Source organism: Bos taurus, chromosome 12 (assembly GCF_002263795.3).
Source record: "Bos taurus isolate L1 Dominette 01449 registration number 42190680 breed Hereford chromosome 12, ARS-UCD2.0, whole genome shotgun sequence".
Lineage (NCBI taxonomy): Eukaryota > Metazoa > Chordata > Mammalia > Artiodactyla > Bovidae > Bos > Bos taurus.
Window position 1 is genome coordinate 35,828,550 of NC_037339.1, and position 22,479 is coordinate 35,851,028.

At 46.8% G+C, this 22,479-nt stretch overlaps 1 protein-coding gene and 1 long non-coding RNA gene across 2 annotated transcripts in view; both read right to left on the reverse strand.

The window, feature by feature from the left end:
- Positions 1-20,189, reverse strand: part of IL17D (interleukin 17D) — a 30,554-nt gene extending 10,365 nt beyond the window's left edge. Inside the window, exons 1-2 of the mRNA XM_015473838.3 lie at positions 20,080-20,189; positions 19,330-19,625 (exon numbers count right to left, since the gene is read on the reverse strand). Of these exons, the coding sequence (XP_015329324.3) occupies positions 19,330-19,625; positions 20,080-20,094 (311 nt within the window). The 5' untranslated portion in view covers positions 20,095-20,189. The remainder of the gene's footprint in view (positions 1-19,329; positions 19,626-20,079) is intronic.
- LOC132346770 (uncharacterized) lies at positions 1,121-18,160 on the reverse strand. Its single transcript, XR_009496720.1, has 3 exons — positions 17,746-18,160; positions 17,362-17,503; positions 1,121-17,079 (listed from the first exon to the last, which is right to left on the reverse strand). It is a non-coding gene; the product is annotated as an uncharacterized lncRNA (long non-coding RNA).
- Positions 20,190-22,479: the final 2,290 nt, after the last annotated feature.

Genomic DNA, 22,479 nt, shown 5'->3' on the forward strand with positions numbered 1-22,479 from the left:
CCCTCGTGAGGAGCTTCTGGAAGGTTACCGTCTCCCTGACCTCGTCAGCTGGGGGCAGCGCACGCACCGCCCTCCTCCAAGCCTCACCAGGCGGCTCTGGAAGATGGATGCCAAGAGTTTGTCCACCCTCTGCCTGCACGGCCCCATGTTGGCCTGAAGAGCACAGACACTGTATCCGGACATCAGGATCTGAGAAGTGACTACGTCATGGAACAGTCATGCACCCAAGGAAACCACGTAGAGCAAAACCCAGCAGTCGGAGAAGACAACCTTTAAGGCACAACACTCTCACCCTGTGACAAGGCTCCCAATGGCACTTGTATTTTTACTCTCAAACAGTGGTGGCTGGAGCCAAGCCTGCTGTGCTCTGAGAAGCTTGGAGAAAAAGAAAAACGATACAGGATCTTGACTTATTAAAGTCATTTATCCGTAAAAATATGCCAGGGAGTCACGCCAACATTTAACAAGCAGGTTTCAACAATGAGCTTGTCCTTTCTCTACCTCGGAGTCTGAGGATGCCCGCCCCCACCCCTATGTGTCACATGCTGTGGCTGGAGGCCACCCGCCTGGCCCTCTTCTCCCTCCCTCCCTGCCCTTCGTAACAGAAAGGACTCAGCGCCCGGGACGATGTGTAGACAAGACACAGACCCCGGTGAGGGCTGAAAGCTTCCTTTCTAAGTCATTAGGACAGTGAAACAGCCCCAGGCGGCAGTGAACTTGCAAAGGAGACAGAGACATGGCTCCCCAGGTTCAAAGACGCAAGGGCTGAGGGCGGGTGGGCCGGTGCTGCCCCCTAGCGGCCACCCCTGGGAGCCCCACTCCTGCCCATGGGCACCGTGCCCTAGGTGCCTGAACACGGGTCTGACCCTGCACTAGGGGAGGGAGGTCTTAGAGACAAAGCTAAGCAGGGAGACTAAGAAAGGGGAGGGCTGTCCCCAGCGTCAGGCTCTCTACCTCTCTACTCCACTTAATATTCTTTTACCGGGACTTCCCTGGTGATCCAGTGGCTAAGACTCCATGCTCCCAGTGCAGGGGACCTGGGTTCAATTCCTGGTCGAACTAGACTCCACACGCCACTACTAAGACCCCGCACAGCCAAATAAATACGAAAAAAAAAATATTATTTACAATTTTACAGTTCTTTTACAGTGAAGAAAAAATGATGTCCAGGGCATAGCCCTGGGCAGTGGATTCCACGAGGGGGCACTGCGAGGAGGGCGGCTGACGTGGGGTCGGGGGTGGGGGTTGGGGGAGAGAGCACCTGTTTCAACCTCCTGAAACCAACATCAACAAACACCCACTGAGGGGCTCGTGGGAATGAGGATGACCCCTGTGGGCACCCTGCTGGCCTGGCTGGGACAGGGGTGACCCCCTCCAAAAGCTTTTGGTGTTCCACCCCTGCTCCCCAGTTACCTGCACAGAGTTTGGGGTGCAGAGAGCAGAGCCAACTGAGTTCTCGTGGGAAAATTCCACTTTGCCACCGCCCCCTAACCCCGGGACGCCCGTGCAGGTCCCCCAGGCAGGCTCATCCCCCCGGCCCCACAGATGGCGGCCCCCACCCCGCCTGTCAGGTCCTCGGCCTCCCCTGCTGGTCCGCCCCCCTCCCTGTTCTGCTGCTTTCTCCCTCCGTTTATTCCCGAGCTGCTGCTTGATCCATGCGCTTGTCTACTACAGAATAAATGTAGGTGTGGTGACTTAAAGATCCAGGAGGAATCAACAAAGAAAAGTAGCAAAGCCTAAAAATATAAACCCCAAAGGAAAGTTATCTTTAGACTATACCCAAAATTGAGGAATATAAACAAGTAAAAATTACACAGCGTGTTGGAGGGTATTTATCTTTGGGGAGTCAATACAGCAGTGTGTATCTTTAAACCCTAATAAACCTGTGTTCTTATAATAGGTTCCTTAATATGTCAGTGTAGCTTAAAAATATCTATTGAGCAACCACACTGATTTTATTTTTGTCATATTTGTTTCTAAGCTTAAGAGAAATAAACAGGATGCCACAAAGTAAATGAGAAAATATTTTTCTATTCTGGAGGCTGAATGTTGCTTTTCTAAGAGCCCATGGGTGGGAGCACAGCAGGGGAACAGTGGCCTCTGCACCTGCATCCTGGCTGGGCCCCCGCCCCGTACACCCAGGCTCTGGGTCCCAGGGCTCTGACCTCCGTGCAGCCTGTGAGAGCGCACGGTTCCCGCCAAGCCAAGGCTCTTGGGAAATGGGCGGCTGTCATGACCCACTGAAGCTCCGTTTCTCCAGTGTCTGCTCTTTCCTCATGACTGGTAAATTTCCCTTTCTGCTTTCCACTGTAAAATTCAGATGCTTTGCCCAACCCCTTTTTTTGGAGCTTGGCCATGATGGTGGAGCAGGAAGACCACGAACTCATGTCCTCTCACAGGCACACCAAAATGACAAACATTTACACCAAAATGACAAACATTTACAGAGCAGCTACTGATAACACAGACCAGAACCTACCAGGAAAGATGCTCTATGACTGAAGGTAATGACACTCAGGCTATACACAGAAGCAAGATACTATACATAGAAAATCCTAAAGACACTACCAGAAAACTACTAGACTCCGTGAATTTGGTCAAGTGTCAGGATACAGGGCTTCCCAGGTGATTCAATGGTAATAAATTGGCCTGCCAATGGAAGAGATGCAGGTTCACTCCCTGGGTTGGGAATATCCCACATGCCTCAGGGCCACAACTCCTGAGTCTGTGCTCTAGAGCCCGGGAACCACAACTACTGAGCCCATGCACCCCAGAGCCTTCACTCCGCAACAAGAGAAGCCACCGCAATGAGAAGCCCACACACCACAACTGCAGAGTAGCCCCATCGTCACAACTAGAGAAAAAGCCTGGGCAGCAATGAAGACCCAGCACAACCAATATTTTACAAAATAATAACTAAACAAAAAATTTTTAGACTTTCAGGATACAAAATATACATTCCTATACTCTAGATGGGGAAACAATGGAAACAGTGACAGACTATTTTGGGGGGCTCCAAAATCACTGCAGATGGTGACTGCAGCCATGAAATTAAGACACTTGCTCCTTGGAAGAAAAGCTATGACAAATCTAGACAGCATATTAACAAACAGACATGCTTTGCCAACAAAGCTCCATCTAGTCAGAGCTATGGTTTTTCCAATAGTCATGTATGGATGTGAAATAGTTGGACTATAAAGAAAGCTGAGTGCCAAAGAATTGATGCTTTTGAACTGTGGTGTTGGAGAAGACTCTTGAGAGTCCCTTGGACTGCAAGGAGATCAAACCAGTCAATCCTAAAGGAAATCAGTCCTGAATATTCATTGGAAGGACTGATGCTAAAGCTCCAATACTATGGTCATATGATGCAAAGAACTGACTCATTAGAAAAGACCCTGATGCTGGGAAAGATTGAAGGCAGGAGAAGGGGACAACAGAGAAGGAGATGGTTGGATGGCATCACCAACTCAATGTACATGAGTTTGAGCAAGCTCCAGGAGTTGGTGATGGACAGGGAAGCCTGGCAAGCTGCAGTCCAGGGGGTCGCTAAGAGTCAGACATGACTGAGCAACTGAACTGACTGATATTCTAACTAAACAAAATATTAGAAAGAGAAATTCAAGAAACAATCCCATTTACCATCTCATCAAAAAAGAATAAAATACCTAGGAGTAAATCTACCTAAGGAGGCAAAAAACCTGTACTCTGAAAACTATAAGATGCTGATGAAGGAAATAAAAGATGATACAAACAGATGGAAAGACAGAACATGTTCTTGGATTGGAAGAGTATTTTTTAGATAACTGTACTACCTACCCAAGGCAATATAGAGATTCAATACAATCCCTATCAAATTACCCAATGGCATTTTTCATAGAACTGGAACAAGAAATTTTTAAAATTCACATGGAAATACAAAAGATCTTACTCTTGAGAAAGAAAAACAAAGCTGTAATAATCACACTCCCTGACTTCAGACTATACTACAAAGCTACTGTAATCAAAACAGAATGGTATTGGCACAAAAACAGACATATAGCTCAATGGAACAGGGCAGAGAACCCAGAAATAGACCCACACACCTATGATCAACTCATCTACAACAAAGGAGGCAAGAATACACAATGGTGAAACGACAGTCTGTTCAATAAGCACTGCTGGGAAAGCATGTAAAAGAATTAAATTAGAACATTCTCTAATTCCATACACAAAGATATGGATTATTAAACACCTAAATGTAAGGCCAGATACTACAAAACTTGTAGAGGAAAACACAGGAAAAACACTCTTTGACATAAATCATAGCGGTATCTTTTTGTTTTTGTTTTGTTTTTGTAGTATCTTTTTGAATCCACCTTCTAGAGTAATGAAAATAATAACAAAAATAAACAAAAGGGACCTAGTTAAATTTAAAAGCTTATGCACAGCAAAGGAAGCAATAAACAACCCACAGAATGGGGGAAGATATTTCCAAACAATGCAACAAACAAGGGATTAATCTCCAAAATATACAAACAGCTCAGGTAGCTCCCCTTCATGGATCACAGCCTTGCCGTGATGAAGGGGCTTGCGTAACTAAATGAAGCTTTGAGCCACGCCATGCAGGGCCACCCAAGATGGATGGGTCATGGTGGAGAGTTCTGACAAAACATGGTTCACTGGAGAAGGGAATGGCAAACCACTCCAGTATACTAGCCATGAGAACACCATGAACTGTGTAAAAAGGCAAAAAGGTATGACACCAAAAGATGGTCAGAAGGTGTCCAATGTACTACTGGGGAAGAGGGGAGGACAACCACTAATAACTTCAGAAAGAATGAAGCAGCTGGGCCAAAGCAGAAGTGACGCTCAGTTCTGGATGTGTCTGGTGGTGAAAGTAAAATTCGATACTGTAAAGAACAGTATTGCATAGGAACCTGGAATGTTAGGTCTATGAATCAAGGTAAACTGGACGTGGTCAAGCAGGAGATGGCAAGAGTAAACACTGAGATCTTAGGAATCAGCAAACTAACATGGATGAGAATGGGTGAATTTAATACAGATGACCGTTATATCTACTACTATGGGCAAGAATCTCTTAGAAGAAATGGAGTAGCCCTCATAATCAACACAAGAGTCCGAAATTCAGTACTTGGGTTCAACCTTGAAAATGACAGAATGATCTCAGTTCGTATCCAAGGTAAACCATTCAACATCACAGTAATCCAAGTCTATGCCCCAATCACTAATGGTGAAGCAGCTGAAGTTGAACACTTCTATGAAGATCTACAAGACCTTCTAGAACTAACACCAAAAAAAGAGAATGGAATGCAAAAGTAGAGAGTCAAAAAACACCTGGAGTAACAGGCAAGTTTGGCCTTGGGAGTACAAAATGAAGCAGGGCAAAGGCTAACAGGATTCCGCCAAGAGAACGCACTGATCATAGCAAACACACTTTTTCAACAACACAAAAGATGACCCTACACATGAACATCACCAGATGGTCAATACCAAAATCAGACTGATTACAGTCAGCAAAAACAAGACCTGGAGTTGACTATGACTCTTATCATAAGCTTCTCATAGCAAAACCACTAGGGAAACCCACTAGGCCAGTCAAGTACAACTTAAATCAAATCCCCTATGAATATGCAGTGGAGATAGGGAATAGATTCACGGGATTAGATTTAGTAAACAGAATGCCTGAAGACTATGGGCATAGGTCCATGATACTGTACAGGAGGCAGCGAACGAAACCATCGCAAAGAAAAAGAAATGCAAGAAGGCAAAGTGGTTCTTTGAGGAGGCCTTACAAATAGAGGAAAGAAGAGAAGCGAAAAGCAAGGGAGAAAGGGAAAGGTATACCCAACCAAATGCAGAGTTCCCGAGAACAGCAAGGAGAGACAAGAAGGCCTTCTTCAACGCAAAGAAATAGAAGAAAACAACAGAAAGGGGAAGACTAGAGATCTCGTCAAGAAAGCCGGAAATATCAAAGGAACATTACATCCAAAGATAGGCACAGTAAGGGACTGAAATGGTAAAGATCTAACAGAAGCAGAAGTGATCAAGAGATGGAAAGAATACACAGAAGAACCGTACAAAAAAAAGATCGTAATGACCCGAATAACCACCATGGTATAGCCTCTCACTCGGAACCAGACATTCTGCAGTGTGAAGTCAAGTGGGCCTTAGGAAGCACTGCTGCCAATAAAGCTAGTGGAGGTGACGGCATTCCAGAAGAGGTATTTAAAATCCTAAAAGATGATGCCGTTAAAGTGCTGCACTCAATATGCCAGCAAATTTGGAAAACCCAGAAGTGGCCACAGGACTGCAAAAGGTCAATCCTCATCCCAATTCCCAAGAAGGGCAGTACTAATGTTCAAACCACTGGACAACTGCACTCATCTACCATGCTAGTAAGGTAATGCTCAAAATCCTCCAAGCTGGGCCTCAGCATTAATGAACTGAGAACTTCCAGATGTTCAAGCTGCATTTAGAAAAGGCAGAGGAACCAGAGATCAAATTGCCAACATTCGCTGGATCATGGAGAAAGCAAGGGAATTCCAGAAAAACATCTACCTCTGTTTCATTGACTATGCTAAAGCCTTTGACTGTGTGGATCAAAACAAACTGGAAAACTCTTAAAGAGATGGGAATACCAGACCATCTTACCTGTGTCCTGAGAAACCTGTATGCGGGTCGACAAGTAACAGAACCCTGTATGGAACAACTGACTGGTTCAGGATTGAGAAAGGAGTACAAGGCTGTTTATTGTCACCCTGTTTATTTAACTTATACACAGAGCACATCATGTGAAATGCTGGGCTGGATGAGTTACAAGCTAGAATCAAGACTGCTAGGAGAAATATCAACAACTTCAGATATATGGATGATACCACTCTAATTGCAGAAAGCGATGAGGAACTATAAAGAGCCTCTTGATGCAGGTGAAAGAGAAGAGTGAAAAAGCTGGCTTAAAACTCAGTATTAAAAAAAACTAAGATCATGGCATCCAGTCCCATCACTTCATGGCAAACAGAAGGGGAAAAGGTGGAAGCAGTGACAGATTTCCTCTGCTTGGGCTCTGAAATCACTGCAGATCTAAGATCACTTCAGACAGCAGCCCTGAAGTTAGAAGACGATCGCTTCTTGTCAGGAAAGCTACGAGAAACACGGACACTGTGTTAAAAAGCAAGAACACCACTTTGCCAACAAAGGTCCATATAGTCAAAGCTGTGGTTGTTCCAGTGGTCATGTATGGATGTGACAGCTAGACAATAAAGACAGCAAAGCACCGAAGAAATGATTATTTCCAACTGTGGTGCTGGAAAAGATTCTTGAGCATTCCTTGGAATCAATGAGATCAAACAAGTCAATCTTAAAGGAAATCAACCCTGAATACTCTTTGCAAGGGCTGATGCTGAAGCTGAAGCTCCAATATTTTGGCCACCTGATGCAAAAAGTTGACTCATTGGAAAAGACCCTGATGCTGGGAAAAGATTGAGGGCAGGAGGAGGAGGGCGATAGAGGATGAGATGGTTGGATGGCATCACTGATTCAATGGACATGAACTTCAGCAAACTCCGGAAGATGGTGAGGCACAGGGAAGCCTGGCGTGCTGTAGTTTATGGGGTTGCAAAGAGTCGGACACGTAACTTGGTGACTGAACAATAGATAGCTCAATATCAAAAAACCGAACAATCCAATGAAAAAATAAGCAGATCTACACAGACATTTCTCCAAAGAAACCATACAGACAGCTTAAAAAGCACATTAAAAGATGCTCGACATCAGTAATTATTCAATTCAGTTCAGTCACTCAGTCATGTCAAACTCTTTGTGACCCCATGGACTGCAGCACGCCAGGCTTCCCTGTCCATCACCAACTCCTGGAGCTTGCTCAAACTCATGTCCATCGAGTTGGTGACACTATCCAACCATCTCATCCTCTGTCATCCCCTTCTCCTCCTGCCTTCAGTCTTTCCCAGCATTAGGAGAATCAGGAATTATTGTCTAGTAATAACTAATTATTAACAAAATGCAAGTTAAAACTTCAATGAGATCTCAAACGGGTCAGAATGGCCATCATCAAAAAAACCTACAAATAATAAATGCTGGAGAGGGTGTGAAGAGGAGGGAACCCTCCTACACTGTTTGTGGGAATGTAAACAGTGCAGCCACTGTGGTGAACAGTATGGAGATTCCTTAAAAAACTAAAAACAGACATACCATATGACTCAGCAATCCCACTCCTGGGCACATATCTGGAGAAAAGCATAATTCAAAAAGATACACGCAGCCCAATGTTCATAGTGGCACTATATACAACAGCCAGGACATGGGAGCAACCTAGATGTCCATCAACAGATGAATGGATAAAGGCGATGTGGCACATATATACAATGGAATATTGCTCAGTCATAAAGAAAGAATAAATAATGCCATTTACAGCAACATGGATGGATCTAGAGATTGTCATATTGAGTGAAGTCAGTCAGAGAAAGACAAATATAATATCACTTATATGTGAATCTTAAACAAAACAAGGGTAGAAATGAACTTATTTACAAAACAAAAGTAGAGTCATGGATGTAGAAAACAAACTTATGGTTACCAGAGGGAAAGGGTACGGGGACAAATTGGGAAACTGAGGTTGACATGTACATGCTACTACATATAAAATAGGTAACAAGGACCTGGGATCTACTGTATGATACAGGGAACCCTACTCAGTATTCTGTAATAGCCTAAATAGGAAAAGAATCTGAGAAAGAATCGATAAATGTATATACACATATAAGTGAATCACTGCTGTACACAGACTAACACAACACTGTAAACCAACCACATGCTAAAATGAAAAAGACTCAGATGCTTTGCCCACCACTGTCCCCCTCCAGCTTTTTCCAGGAGCTCGGCCATGATGGTGGAGCAGGAAGACCCCAATCTCACGTCCTCTCACAGGCACACCAAAATGACAAATACTTACAGAGCAACTACTGATAACACAGACCAGAACCTACCAGGGAAGACCTTCTACAACTAAAGATGTAAAGAAGGAACAACGGTGACACAAGCCGAAGGGCTGAGTCACAGCACAGCTGAGCCCCGCACCCCTGGGGGCAGGGGGTGAGCAGCCCATAAACGGGGGGACAACTACATTGCAGAAATTCCCCCACTCAAGGAACAAGAGGTCTGAGCCCATTCCGGGCTCCCCAGCCTGGGGATCCTGTGCCAGGAAGACGCGCCCCTGGAATGTTTGGCTTAAAAGGCCAGTAGGGCTTACATCAGGGCATCCCTGAGGGCCCGGGGCAGGAGCAGTAATCTGAGAGAAGCCCAGGTCAGCTCCCCTGTCTACCAGGATGCTGGAGACTGAGCTCCTGGGGGCCACAGTCACGGGCATGGCCATTCCTTGGAGCTCCTCCCACCACATGGATGATGGTGCTACACATGCCACCGTGGGTCTGCTCCAGTGTGTCACCGGCCCTGCCCTGGCCACCGCCTGAGGCCCCAGTACTGGGACTCCTCAACTAAACGGCTAACTGAGCAGAAACGCAGCCCCACCTGCCAGCAGACAGGCTGCCCTAAGACCCCTGGGTCCTCAGCCCCCCTAGACTCACCAGTGAGCCGGCAACCAAGCCCAGAACCCCTGGACCTGGCCATGCCCTCAGGACCAGTGCCAGTAACTGGTGGGCTGACACCAGCTCTAGGGTCCTAGGGCCTGGCAACCAGCGAGCCCAGGACCCAGCCCCCCGAACCCTGGGTCCCCACCAGCCCCAGGACCACGGAAGCACCGAGGTCTGCCATGGCAGGACACAGCCCAGCCAACGCCAGCCCTGAGATGCCTGGGCCCCTCGGCCAACTGCCCCACCCTCCCACCAGCAGGCTGGCATCAGCCCAGGTCCCTAAGGCCTGGCACCATTGATCTGGGACCTGGCTCCACCCATCACTAAGCCAGCACTTGCCCCAGGCCCCACCCCAGGCTCCAGTCCCCCCCTCACCCCCAGGCTACCATGAGCTCTACACATCTTGGACCCCTCAGCAAGTCCCCCAGGATCCAGCATCACTCATCAGCAGGCCAGCACTGGCCCTGGGACACCCTGCAACCTGTAGCAGCTGTGTCAAGAACCCAGCCCTGTCCCCCAGCAGCTGACACAAGATCCAGAAACACTGGCCCCAGAGCACCCCACCCTGGGATTGCTCCCTGCCAACCCCACCATGGGCCAGCACTGTCCCTGGGACCCCCAGGCCCTGTAGCCATACTCCTTATGACCAGCCCACAGTGGCCAGCAGCCTCCACACAAGACAAGGCCTAGTACCAGAGCCAACCGTACCAGGGCCCCAAAACGCCTCCCAGGCTGCCCACAGCGGTCAGCCCACCACAACAGAAAGACACAGGCAGCTCACAGAGGGTTCACTCCAACATACGGCTCTGGTGACCAGAGGGGACCTGTGTGCTACAAGAGGCCACTTCTCCAAGGACAGGACACACACCAACCTACCAGATACATGGAAATAAAAACAGCTAACTAGGCAAAATGAGGCAACAGAGGAACACATTCCAAAGCAAGGAACAAGATAAGAACCCAGAAGCACTAGGTGAAATGGAGGCAGGCAGTCTACTTAATAAAGATTTCAAGGTGGGACTTCCCCGGTGGTCCAGTGGTTAAGAATCCACCTACCAAAGCAGAGGACATGAATTCAATCCCTGGTCAGGGAACCAAGATCCCACATGCCACGCAGTGCGACCAAAAAACAACAAAGAAGAAATTTTAAAATACCCAGATACAAATGAAAACAAAGGGCCAATGATTCAAAATTGATGGGATGCAGCAAAAACAGTTCTAAAACAATGAGACAGGACACCATAAAACTCTAAGAAGAGAACACAGGCAAAACATTATCTGACATAAATCTTGCCAATGTGTTCTTAGGTTGGTCTGCCAAGGCAACAGAAATAAAAGCAAAAATAAATAAATGGGACCTAATCAAACTTACAAGGCTTTACTTTTAAAATCCTTTTTCATTTTAAAAAGCTTTTAAATGAAAAGACTACCTACAAAAGGACTGGGAGAAAATATTTGCAAATAATGCAACCAATAAGAGTTTAATTTCCAAAACACACAAACAGCTCATACAACTCAATAACAGAAAACCAAAATACCAAATTAAAAAAGTGGGCAGAACACCTTAAAAAGGCATTTTCCCAAAAATGCTATACAGATGGCCGAAAGGTACATAAGAGGTGCTCAACACTGCTGATTACTAGAGAAATGAAATCAAATCCACTCAGAGCAGTGAGAAGGGACATCATTAAAAAGCATATGAATAACAAATTCTGGAGAGGATGCAGAAAAGATGGAACCCTCCTACGCTGTTGGTGGGAATGTAAACTGGTGCAGCACTGTGGGGAACAGTATGGAGGCTCCTTAGAACACTGAAAATAGAGCTATCATATGACCCAGCAAGCCCACTCCTGGGCATATATCTGGAAAAGACAAAAACTCCAATTCTAAAAGACACGTGCACCCCAGTGTTCACTGCAGCACTATTTACAAGAGCCAGGACGTGGAAGCAACATAAACGACCATCAAGAGAGGAAGGATAAAGAAGATGTGATACATATATACAATGGAATACTACTCAGCCACGAAAAACAGTGAAATAATGTCGTTTGCAGCAACATAAATGGACCAAGAGGCAATCATACTAAGTCAAGTCAGACAGAAAAACAAATACCATATGATACCACTAAAATGTGGAATCCAAAATGTCACACAAATGAATTTATTTACAGAACAGAAACAGACTCCCAGACACAGAAAATAAACCTGCGGTTACCAAAAGAGAAGGGGGGAGGATAGGTTAGGAGTTTGGCATTAGTATACACACTACAGTATATACAATGCGTAAAAAACACGGCCCTACACCATAGCACAGGAACTATATTCAATATCAATAATAAAACATAATGAAGAGAATATGAAACATATATATACACACACACACATGCGTATATACATGTATATCTGAATCACTTTACTATACACCAGAAGCCAATACAACATTGTATTGTGTGTAATGTAATCAAATGTAATCAAAATGTAATAAAAACTACACTTCAATTAAAAACGAAAAAAAGGAGCTTCCCTGGTAGTCCAACTGGTGAAGAATCTGCCTTGCAATGCAAGGCACACTGGTTCAATTCCTGGTCCAAGAAGATCCCACATGCCTTGGGGAGCTCGTGTGCCACAATTAATGAGCCCAGGCTCTGGAGCCCAAGAGCTGCAACTCTTGAAGCCCACGTGCCTACGATCCACAACAAGAAAAGCCACTGCAATGAGAAGCCCTCACACCACAACCAGAGAGCAGCCCCCGCTTGCTGGAGCTGGCAGCTGGAGAAAGCCCTCAGGTAGCAACAAAAAGCCAGCACAGCCAAAAATAAATACATAAATATTAACTTAAAAACATACCTAAGGGCATTTGAACAAAAAGTATGAAGACTATTTCAATAAGTATTTTTTAAAAATTAAAAAAAATAAATAGTTCTAGGAGGTAAGTTTATAGTGACACACACTCAAGAAACAAGAAAAATCTCAAACAACCTAACCTTGCACCTAAATGAACTAGAAAAAGTAAGAACAAAACCCAAAGTTAGTAGAAGGAAAGATAAAATCAGAGCAGAAATAAATGACACTGAGACAAAAAAAAAAAATAGGAAAATAAAAAGATCAATAAAATTAAGAGTTGGCTCTTTGAAAAGATAAAGTTGATAAGTCTTTATCCAGAGTCATCAAAAGAAATTTTGGTTAAAACCAAAAATGAAAAAGGAAAAGTTACAGTTGATACCACAGAAATACAAAGGATCATAAAAGACTATTACAAACAACTCTATATCAATAAAATAGCAAAACTAGAAGAAAAGGACAAATTCCCAGAAATGTACAATCTCCCAAGACTTAACAAGGAAGAAACAGAAAATATGAACAGACCAGTAATCAAATTGAATCAATAACTTTAAAAAACACCCAACAAACAAAAGTGCAGAACCACATGGCTTCATGGGTGAATTCCAGCAACATTTAGAGAACAGTTGATCATTCTGAAGACTATTTAAAAAAAAAAAAACTGAGGGAAGAATGTATCTGAATTCATTCTACAAGGCCAGAATCACCTTGATACCAAAACTAGACAAGGATATCATACAAAAAAGAAAATTACAGGTCAACATCACTTGATGAACACATGCAAAAATCCTCAACAAAATATTACCACACTGATTCCAATAATACACTAAAAGGACCACACACCATGATCAAGTAGGATTATCCCAGGGATGCAAGGATTTTTTCAGTATCAATAAATCAATCAGTGTGATACACCACACTGACCAACTGAAGAATAAAAATCATATGATCATTTCAATAGATGCAGGAAAAAGCTCTGGATAAAATTCAAAATCCATTTATGGTTTAAAAAAAAAAACCGAAACTCTCCAGTCCTGGGTATAGAGGGAACATACCTCCACATATACTGAGAAAAATGGAGCTGGAAGAATCATACCCCCTGACTTCAGACTATACTACAAAGCTACAGTAGTCAAAACAGTATGGTGCTGGCAAAAAAAAAAAAAGACATATTAGCTCAGACAGGATAGAAAGCCCAGAAATAAACCCACATACTTATGATCAATTAATCTACAACAAGGAAGCAAGAATAAACAATGATAAAATGATAGTCTCTTCAGTAAGTGCTGGGAAAACTGGACAGCTGCATATAAAAGAATGAAATCAGAACATTCTCTAACCTCATACACAAAAATAAGCTCAAAATGGATTAAAGACCTAAATGTAAGGCTGGATACTATAAAATTCTTAAGAGAAAAACATAGGCAGAACACTCTTTGACATAAACTGCAGCAAGATCTTTTTGAATCCACCTCCTAGAGTAGTGGACATTAAAACAAAAACAAACAAATGGGACCAAATTAAACTTAAAAAGTTTTTGCACAACAAAGGAAACCATAAACAAAATGAAAAGACAACCCATTGAATGGGAGAAAATATTTGCAAATGAGGCGACCAACCAGGGATTCTACCTTTAAAATACACAAACAGTTCAGGCAGCTCAATATCAAAAAAGAAAAAAAAAAAAAAAAAACCCACAACCCAATCAAAAAATGAGCAGAAGAACTAAATGGACATTTCTCCAAAGAAGACACGCAGATGGGCAAAAAGCACATTAAAAAATGCTCTCAACATCACTACTTTTTAGAGAAATGCAAATCAAAACTACAATGAGGTAACACCTCCTAAGAACAGCCATCAATAAAAAAGTCAACCAACAATAAATGCTAGAGAAGATGTTGGAGGGAATGCAAGTTGGTGCAGCCATTATGGAAAACAGTATGCAGGAAACAGAGCTAACGTCTGATCCTGCAATCTCACTCCTGGGCATATATCCTGTCAAAAAACATAATTTGAAATAATACACGCACCCCAATGTTCAATGCAGCACTATTTACAATAGCTAAAACATGAAAGAAACCTAAATGTCCATCAACAGATGAACGGGTAAAGATGTGGTACATATATACAATGGAATATTACTCAACCATAAAAGAGAATGAAATAAAGCTATTTGCAGCAACATGGATGAACCTAGAGATTATCATAGTGAAGACAGAGAGAGACAAATATATGACACCCCGTATATGTGGAAATCTATAAAAATGTAAAATGATCTTATTTACAAAACAGAAACAAAGTCACAGATGTAGAAAACAACCTTATGGTTACCAGGGGAAAGTGGGTATGTGTGTGTACACACACACACACATATAAGTGAATCATTTTATGGTACACCTGGAGCACTACATTGTAAATTAACTATACTTCAATTAAAAAATAAAAAAAAATAGAACTCTCACCTCTAAAACAGAGAGTTGATTTTCTAAAAAATGTGGAAAAGTAAAATTCAAGACAGAAAGAAAGAAAACAAGAATGCCCACTCTCACTACTTTTATTCAACATACTATTGGAAGTCCTAGCCACAGCAATCAGAAGAAAAAAAAATAAAAGGGATCCAAATTGGAAAGGAAGTAAAACTGTCACTGTTTGCAGATGACATGATACTACACATAGAAAATCCTAAAGATGCCACCAGAAAACTGCTACAGCTCATAAATGAATTCAGTAAATTTGTAGACAACAAAATTAATATAGAGAAATCTGTTGCATTTCTATACATTCACAACAAAAGGTCAGGCAGAACACTGACATAAATCATAGTGATATTTTTTCAATTCTTTTCTTAAGACAAAGGAAATGAAAGCAAAAATAAATAAATTTACAAGCTTTTGCACAGCAAAGAAAACTAATAACAAAGTGAAAAGTCAATCTACTGAATGGGAGAAGATACCTGCAACTGTTAAAACCAATAAAGAATTACTATCAAAAACATACAAACAACTCATACAACTCAATATAAAAAAAGAAATTAAAAAAGGGCAGAAGACTCAAATACCCATTTTTCCAAAGAAGATATATAGATGACCAACAAGCACATGAAAAGATGCTCAACACTTCTAATCAGGGAAATGCAAATCAAAACCACAAAGAGCTATCACCTCATACCTGTCAGAATGGCTATCATCAAAAAGATCACAAAAATCAAATGGTGGTGAGGATGTGGAGAAAAAGGAACCCTTGTGCACTGTGGGTGGGAGTGTAATTGGTGCATCCTCTATGGAAAATTGTGCACATTCCTCAAAAAACCAACAATAGGGCTTCACTGTTAGCTCAGTGGTAAACAATGGTGGTAAACTGGTGTCCAACAAGAGACACCAGTTTGATCCCTGGTCCAGGAAGGTCCCACATGCCTCGCAACCACTAAGCTCATGCACCACAGCAACTGAGCCTATGTTCTAGAGCCTGGGGGGCCGCAATCACTGAAGCCGACGTGCCCTGGAGCCTGTACTCTGCAACAAGAGAAGTCACCACAATGAGAAACCTGTGTTTCAGTGCAAACTGAAACTGGAGAGTAGCCCCTGTTCGCTACAACTACAGAAAAAAGCCTGCACAGCAACGGAGGCCCAGCACAACCAAAAGTAAATAAATAATTTTTTAAAAACTAGAACTGTTATACCATATGATCCAGCAATTCCACTCCTGGATATAAATCTAGAAAAAATGAAAAACGATACATGTACCCAAAAATTCATAAAACATTGTTTACAATAGCCAAGACATGGAAGCAACCCAGGTGTCCATCAACAAGCAAATGGATAAAGACATGGTAAATATATATAAGGGAATATTAGCCACAGAAAAAGAATGAAATTTTGCCACTTGCAGAACTGTGGACAGATCTGGAGGGTAATATTCAGAAAAAGACAAACACTGTTACCCTTTTGTATGTGACATCTTAAAAAACAGAAAAGAAGCAATAAAACAAAACAGATACAAAGAGCAAACTAGTGGCTGGTTGCCAATGGGGAGAGGAAATCACCGAAGGACAAGGTAGGGATTTGAAACTGTCATAGTTACTCTCCAACTCTCTTCCATGGAAGCTGGACCAGTCACACCGACACTGGGTTGGGAGACCCTTTCCCCTCACACACCTGCAGCCCCGCCTGATGAATGCCCCACGAGGAACGGTCTCTCGGCACAACACTACACCTGAAGGCAAGGTCTGTCCAGGACAGTCCACGGCCTCTGTCATCCTTTCATCACATCTTTTTCTTGGTTTGTAAGCACTCTTTATAAAACAAGCTCTTTGTCACATGGATTTTGTACCATATTTTCTTCCAGTTTGCCGCTGTATTTTTTTTTCAATTTTGCCAAGAAGAAATGGCAGATAATTATGCAATTAAATGTATCGATCTCCTCTTTTGTGACTTTGGGGGTCTCTTGTATAATGTCCTTTGTTGCTCAGTCGTGTCCAACTCTTTGCCACTCCATGCAGCCCAACAAGCTCCTCTGTTCATGGGATTCTCCAGCCAAGAATCTGGACAGGGTTGCCATTCCCTCCTTCAGGGGATCTTGCCGACCCAAGGATGGAAGCCAGGTCTCCGGTACTGGCTGGCAGATTCACCATCACCTAGCAACCAGGGAAGCCCATTAGAGGACTGGAAACTACTAAACAGGCCTTCTCCACTGAAGAGTATGAATATAATTGACCGCTCTTTATGTGTTTTTGTGGTTTATTCTTCCCACTTAAGTCTTTGAGTCATCTGGAACTCATTTTCATACAGGGGTGAGATCTAATTGCATCTTTTACAAGCTGGTTACACAGTCCCAACACCATTTATCAAATAACCTGTCTCTCCCTTAAAGACACTGAAAGCTACCTTATAGTCCAAGTTTCTATTTCAAAGCCTACCTTATTCCCATAAAGTGGTCTTTTCTGTGCCTTTCTGGTCTGGCGAGTAGTGGCTTCATCCAGTTCCCTTTGTTCTAGCCTTAAACACCACTCTGAGTCTGAGCTGACTCCACACAGGTAAGGCCACTATTCTGCTCAAGACCTGCCAGGCAAGAACACCTAAGAAGCCACCCCGCCATCCACAGCTTAGAATAGGTTCTTGGCTGCCACGTGCACGACTTTTTCTAATCTTCACAGAAACTCAGGAGGTCGGGAGGCAATCCGAGGTTGGGGCGGAGAGGGGTCCCCCAGCAGCCAGCCACCGGCAGCCCAGGCCCCGCCCAGAAGCCAACCCCCTGCAGAAGGTAGGGCCGGCTGCCACTTCCTCATAAGATGCACTCTCACCGGCCTCGAGACCCGTGAAAACCACACAGGTGTAACTCCTGCTCCTTGGCAGCACCCAGGACACTGGCTGCTGTTCTCAACAATCATCTCTCTCCTCCGAGGCCTCCCTCTCTGGCCGGGGATTCCCCTGGGGAGACAGGGGCTAGGTCTCCACACACACACCCTCATGCCCCCAACTCCCAGTCTCAGGGATGAGAACCAGCAGGCCCAGCTCTGAAAACTCATGTCTTCGCTAACAAGCTGTTCCTCGTGCTGCTGCTAGAAGACACTGCAAGACAGATGCGTGGCAAACACGCCCCTCATGGTCCCATGGTCACCGGGCCTCACCTGGCCTGAGAAGCAGCTACCCGCCTGCAGAGAGGAGTGTGTTGTCCACGATGACACTTGGCACACAAAGGGTGTACAGGAGGCTACATGAAGGGGGGCCGGACAAGAACCCACCCTCGGGCCCTGGGCGTGGTGGGAGGAGGAGGGAAGGCAGAGACCAACGCCAGGATGAGTCCTAAGAGTATCAGAACGAGCAGAAGCAGGGAGCAAGGGGAGGCGGGAAGGTGGGGCTGAGACCAGGGAAGCAGCCTGGGGTTCTTTACCGGTTCCCTGCACACAAACCCCAGCGTGGATGTCTGTCCTGAGCCCCTACCTCCGGCAATAGCCATCCTCCACTCAGCCTGGTCAGTTTCACTTCCTGAAGCAAGGCTGTTCCAACTGGTCCTGCCCTCACCTCCTCTACGCCCCAGTTCGAGTATCCGTGTTCTCTTCCAGTTTACCCTGCTCAAGGACAGCTTCCTTGAATGAAAAACACCCTCAAGGATAAATATCAACTTTGCAACCCTGCTAAAGTCAAACCTAGGCCTGTGCTCCCACCACACACATGCACACCCGCACAAGCACATATATATACAGGCCTGGGTCCCTCACTCTCCTCCTTTCCTCCGGGTCACCCCTTCCCTTTCTCGAGGCTTCGGAGTGAAGGCTCCCCCGCCTTGTGCAGTCTATGAGGGCCTTGGCACGGGGATTGCGGGGAAAGAAGGGGACAGTCACACGTGTGCTGACACTGCAGCCACAATGGCCCTGTATGCACGCTGCTCCTTTCCTCCGAGATGACCGACCTCTTGAGAAACTATGGAAAGATTTCCAACCTCCAAAGTGCCCGGCGCCGCGCGCATCCTCACCCCGCCAACCACGGCATGCTCAGCTCCTTTCCTCCCACCTCAGTTACTCTCTGGTGACCCCCACCGCCCCTACCGTCGGCCACGGCTAGAAGACTCGGAAGATGCGTTACTGAGATCCAATGTCCAGCTGTCCCTGGACGGGCACAGGCACCCGGAAAACATCTGCAAGACCCGCACGGGCCGACGGTACAAAGCCCTGTAACAAAAGCCCACCCGGCTCGGTCCCCCGTGGATTCCACTTAACCACGTACCTGGCAAAGAGCAGGTGCTCAAGAAACCCTGGGGCGTCTGGCAGAACTACGAATTCCCCGGAGGACGCGGTCCCCTCAGAGGAAGGTGCAGGGCCTCTGCGGGAAGGCCTGCTCCGAGTCCGGGCCCCTGGCACCCCCCGCCCTCCCGGCGCCCCTCTCACCTGTAGGCCCAGGGCGACACGCTGCGCAGGTTGGTGGGCGGCCGGAAGCGGCGGTCGGCGGGCCTGCCCCCGGCCGGGCAGCTGGCGTTGCGCGCCTGCTCGCGCGGGCCCAGCTGCAGCGTGTGGTGGAAGGCGCCGAGCACGCCGGCCGCCAGTCGCCCGTACAGCTGCTCCAGGAGCTCCTCGGGCCGGTCCGCGCAGCCCCGCGCCCGTGCTGGCCGCCGGCCCGCCTTCGGGGCGCCCCCCGCCCGGCCCGGCGACAGCGCCAGCAGGACACCGGCCACCAACGCCCAGACCTGCGGGACAGGCCGCGCTCAGCGCCGCGCGCAGGAGGGGCCCGCACCCCCGGTCTCCCGCGCCCCCCATCCCGGGTCCCCGCCCCGCGCCCTCCGCCTCTGGGGCCCCGTCCCGCGCCCCACCCCTGGGCCCCGCGCCCCCGCCCGGAGGATGGGTGCGGACCACGCCGGGCCCCGCGCGCCCTCCCCGCCCGTGCGCCGTCCTCGGGGACCCCGCGGCCCTGCCCCGCGCCGGCCCACGCGCCCCTCGCCGCCGCCGCCCCGAGCCGGGGTCCGCGCGGAGCGCGGGTGTGCGGTGCGCGTGTGCGTGTGCCGGCCGGGCTGCTGCGCCGCGGGCTGCGAGTGCCTGTGACGGCGCCCGGGCCCCTCGGCGGCCCCCGCGTGTCCGAGGCGCGCGGACCCCACGAGCCGCCCGGGCCCGGGACTGAGTCGAACGCTCGCGCCGCGCACTCACCGGCGGCCCCAGCATTGCCGCGAAGTGGCTCCGGTGGTCGCGGAGGCGCGGACACGTCCGAGCGGAGCCGCGCGGCGCGGCGCGAGCGGAAGGAGGCGCCTCGGCTGGAAGGGAAGTCAGAGGGTCCGGCCGCGCGGGAAGAGCCCCGGGACGACGGGCACCTGGAGAGGAGCGCGCGGGCCTGGAGGCAGCCTGTCTCACCACGCCTTCCTGAGGGACTGGAGACTTAGTGTTCCGAACCGGGTGGGGAAGCGGCCGTTTGTCCTTCCCCCAAACGCCCAGGAAACGGCCCTTCTCTGCACCCACCCCCGCCCCCCAGCAGCTCAGAAAACCGAGCACCAAACACCCGACCCAGACTGCCCTTTTGTGGCTGGAAACCGGCACCTTTGGGTGTCTGGACGCCTGCTCCTGAAGCCGGGACTCTACGCACGAGCAGTGGTGTGAAATAAGACCGATTCTTTGTAAATAAAGACAATATACTTACCTGGAGGGATTCTACTTCAAGAACAACCAAACGCGCTCGCTCGTTATATAAATCTACCTTAATGCTTTTAGGTGGCGGCCTGGTGAATACGGTCATTTCACAGCAGTTATACTTCGCCAATAAAAACAAAAGAATGATAAGAGCTGAAAGGTTTCCGAAGGTACAGAAAATACACGATTTATGGTTCCTTGAACGGTTTCTAGCTTTGGTATTTGCCTTGTAAATCATTGGTGAAAACACATTTCAGTTATGCTGTGTAGAAAAACAACACTTTTGTATGCCTTGAATACCCTATAACTGAAGAGGAATCGCCCTATCTACTGCTAAAAAGCCCACAGAAATTGCCAATTTAAGCAATTAACAGCTTGGTGAGTAAACGTTCCTTTTGAGGTTACTTTTTTGACTAGTAGATAAATTGTGTTGTTTCCTTTACGGTAAAATGGGAATAAACATAGCAATGCACAAGCATATTGTTTGTGGGTTGTTTTCCCCCCCCCCAATTTGGTAAAGGTGTGGGAATACTTTGAAAGGTAAGGCGGTACAGACCAGACTGTTCCCTCTGCATTATTCAACGAAATACCTTCCACTGTCTGATAACTCGGCAACTTCTCTCTCCTCCCTTGTTACTTGGAAACGAAAATATTTATTTTCCAACAGTTTTCATTTTGTGAAAGGTCATAAACACTGAACATGCTCGCCCACTTGATAGAACATACAATTAGTCTTTTTGATACTAAACAAAGTTGAGAAATTCTAACAGATGCAAAATCCAGTAGTCAGTACCCTCAGATCAGAACATACTTATGAAGTGAACATACTTATGAAATAAACATGTTAACAGTTCAAATCCCACCTTAAGACAAGTGAGAAAAAGGGAAGGAAGTTCTCAAAAGCCCAGCCCTCCATCTAGGCACCCAGAGCCACTGTGGGGGCAGCTGTTTCCACTCACCTTCTGGGTCAGGGCAGACCAGAACTCCTTCCCTCCTGTGAAGGTCAGCGCCTCTTCCTCTGCCGTGTCCTCTGTCAGCACCTGGATGTCCCACCCCTGCTCTTCACTCCCCACCTTGGACACCTGAGGAGTCTTTCAAAACTGGCCTCCAAGTAGCTACCCCGGCTCCACCCACCGTTCCCCATCAGGTCTCAGGTACTGGAGCGTGTGGAGGCCCATCCCTCTCCCCCGCCTCGCCCCTTGCACACACACCCCACCCCCCACCTCCAGGTATGATCATTGTGGATACCGGTTCCCAGTGCAGCCTGTGACTCACCTCAGGCACTAGCACTTTCTTCCCTCATCTTCTGCAATTCTCTGACCTCTGACCTTGCCTCTTCACCATTCCTTCCCACCCCAACAAGTCCTGGTGTCCTCCCCGCACCGTTCAACAGTTACCCCAGTCCCTTGATCCTTTTTAGCTACTCTGTTCAGTTCACACAGCTGGCTGACCACACACAGCTGTTTACGCCACATACCTGAGGCCTCCACCCACACCCCTGTGCATCACACTTCCCGACTCACGGTCTCTTTTCCCAAGATAACTTGCTTCCATGTCTGGCCTCGGATCTTTGCTCCCCTTCACCTCCATGCCCCGGGCTCTACACACTTCTTACTCGTGCTGCTTCCAGCCCTCCCATGACCTAACACCCACAAATTTCTGCTGTTCTCCCCCAGGAATTAGAGCAGCAGCCCTGGCCTGGGGTGACCAACGGCCTTCCCCCTGGAACGCCCACCTCCATAAAAGGCAACACCAGCAGCCGCTCAGCTCCTCAGCAGCAAGTGGCCATCAGCCTCCCTTCTGGGCTTCCCTCATCAGGACTTGGGTGTGCCTTTCTCTCACTTGTCAGGGCTGCACTGAACTGTCAACATGTTTATTTCATTAAGTATGTGGTGGTGTTTAGTCACTCAGTTGTGTCCAATTCTT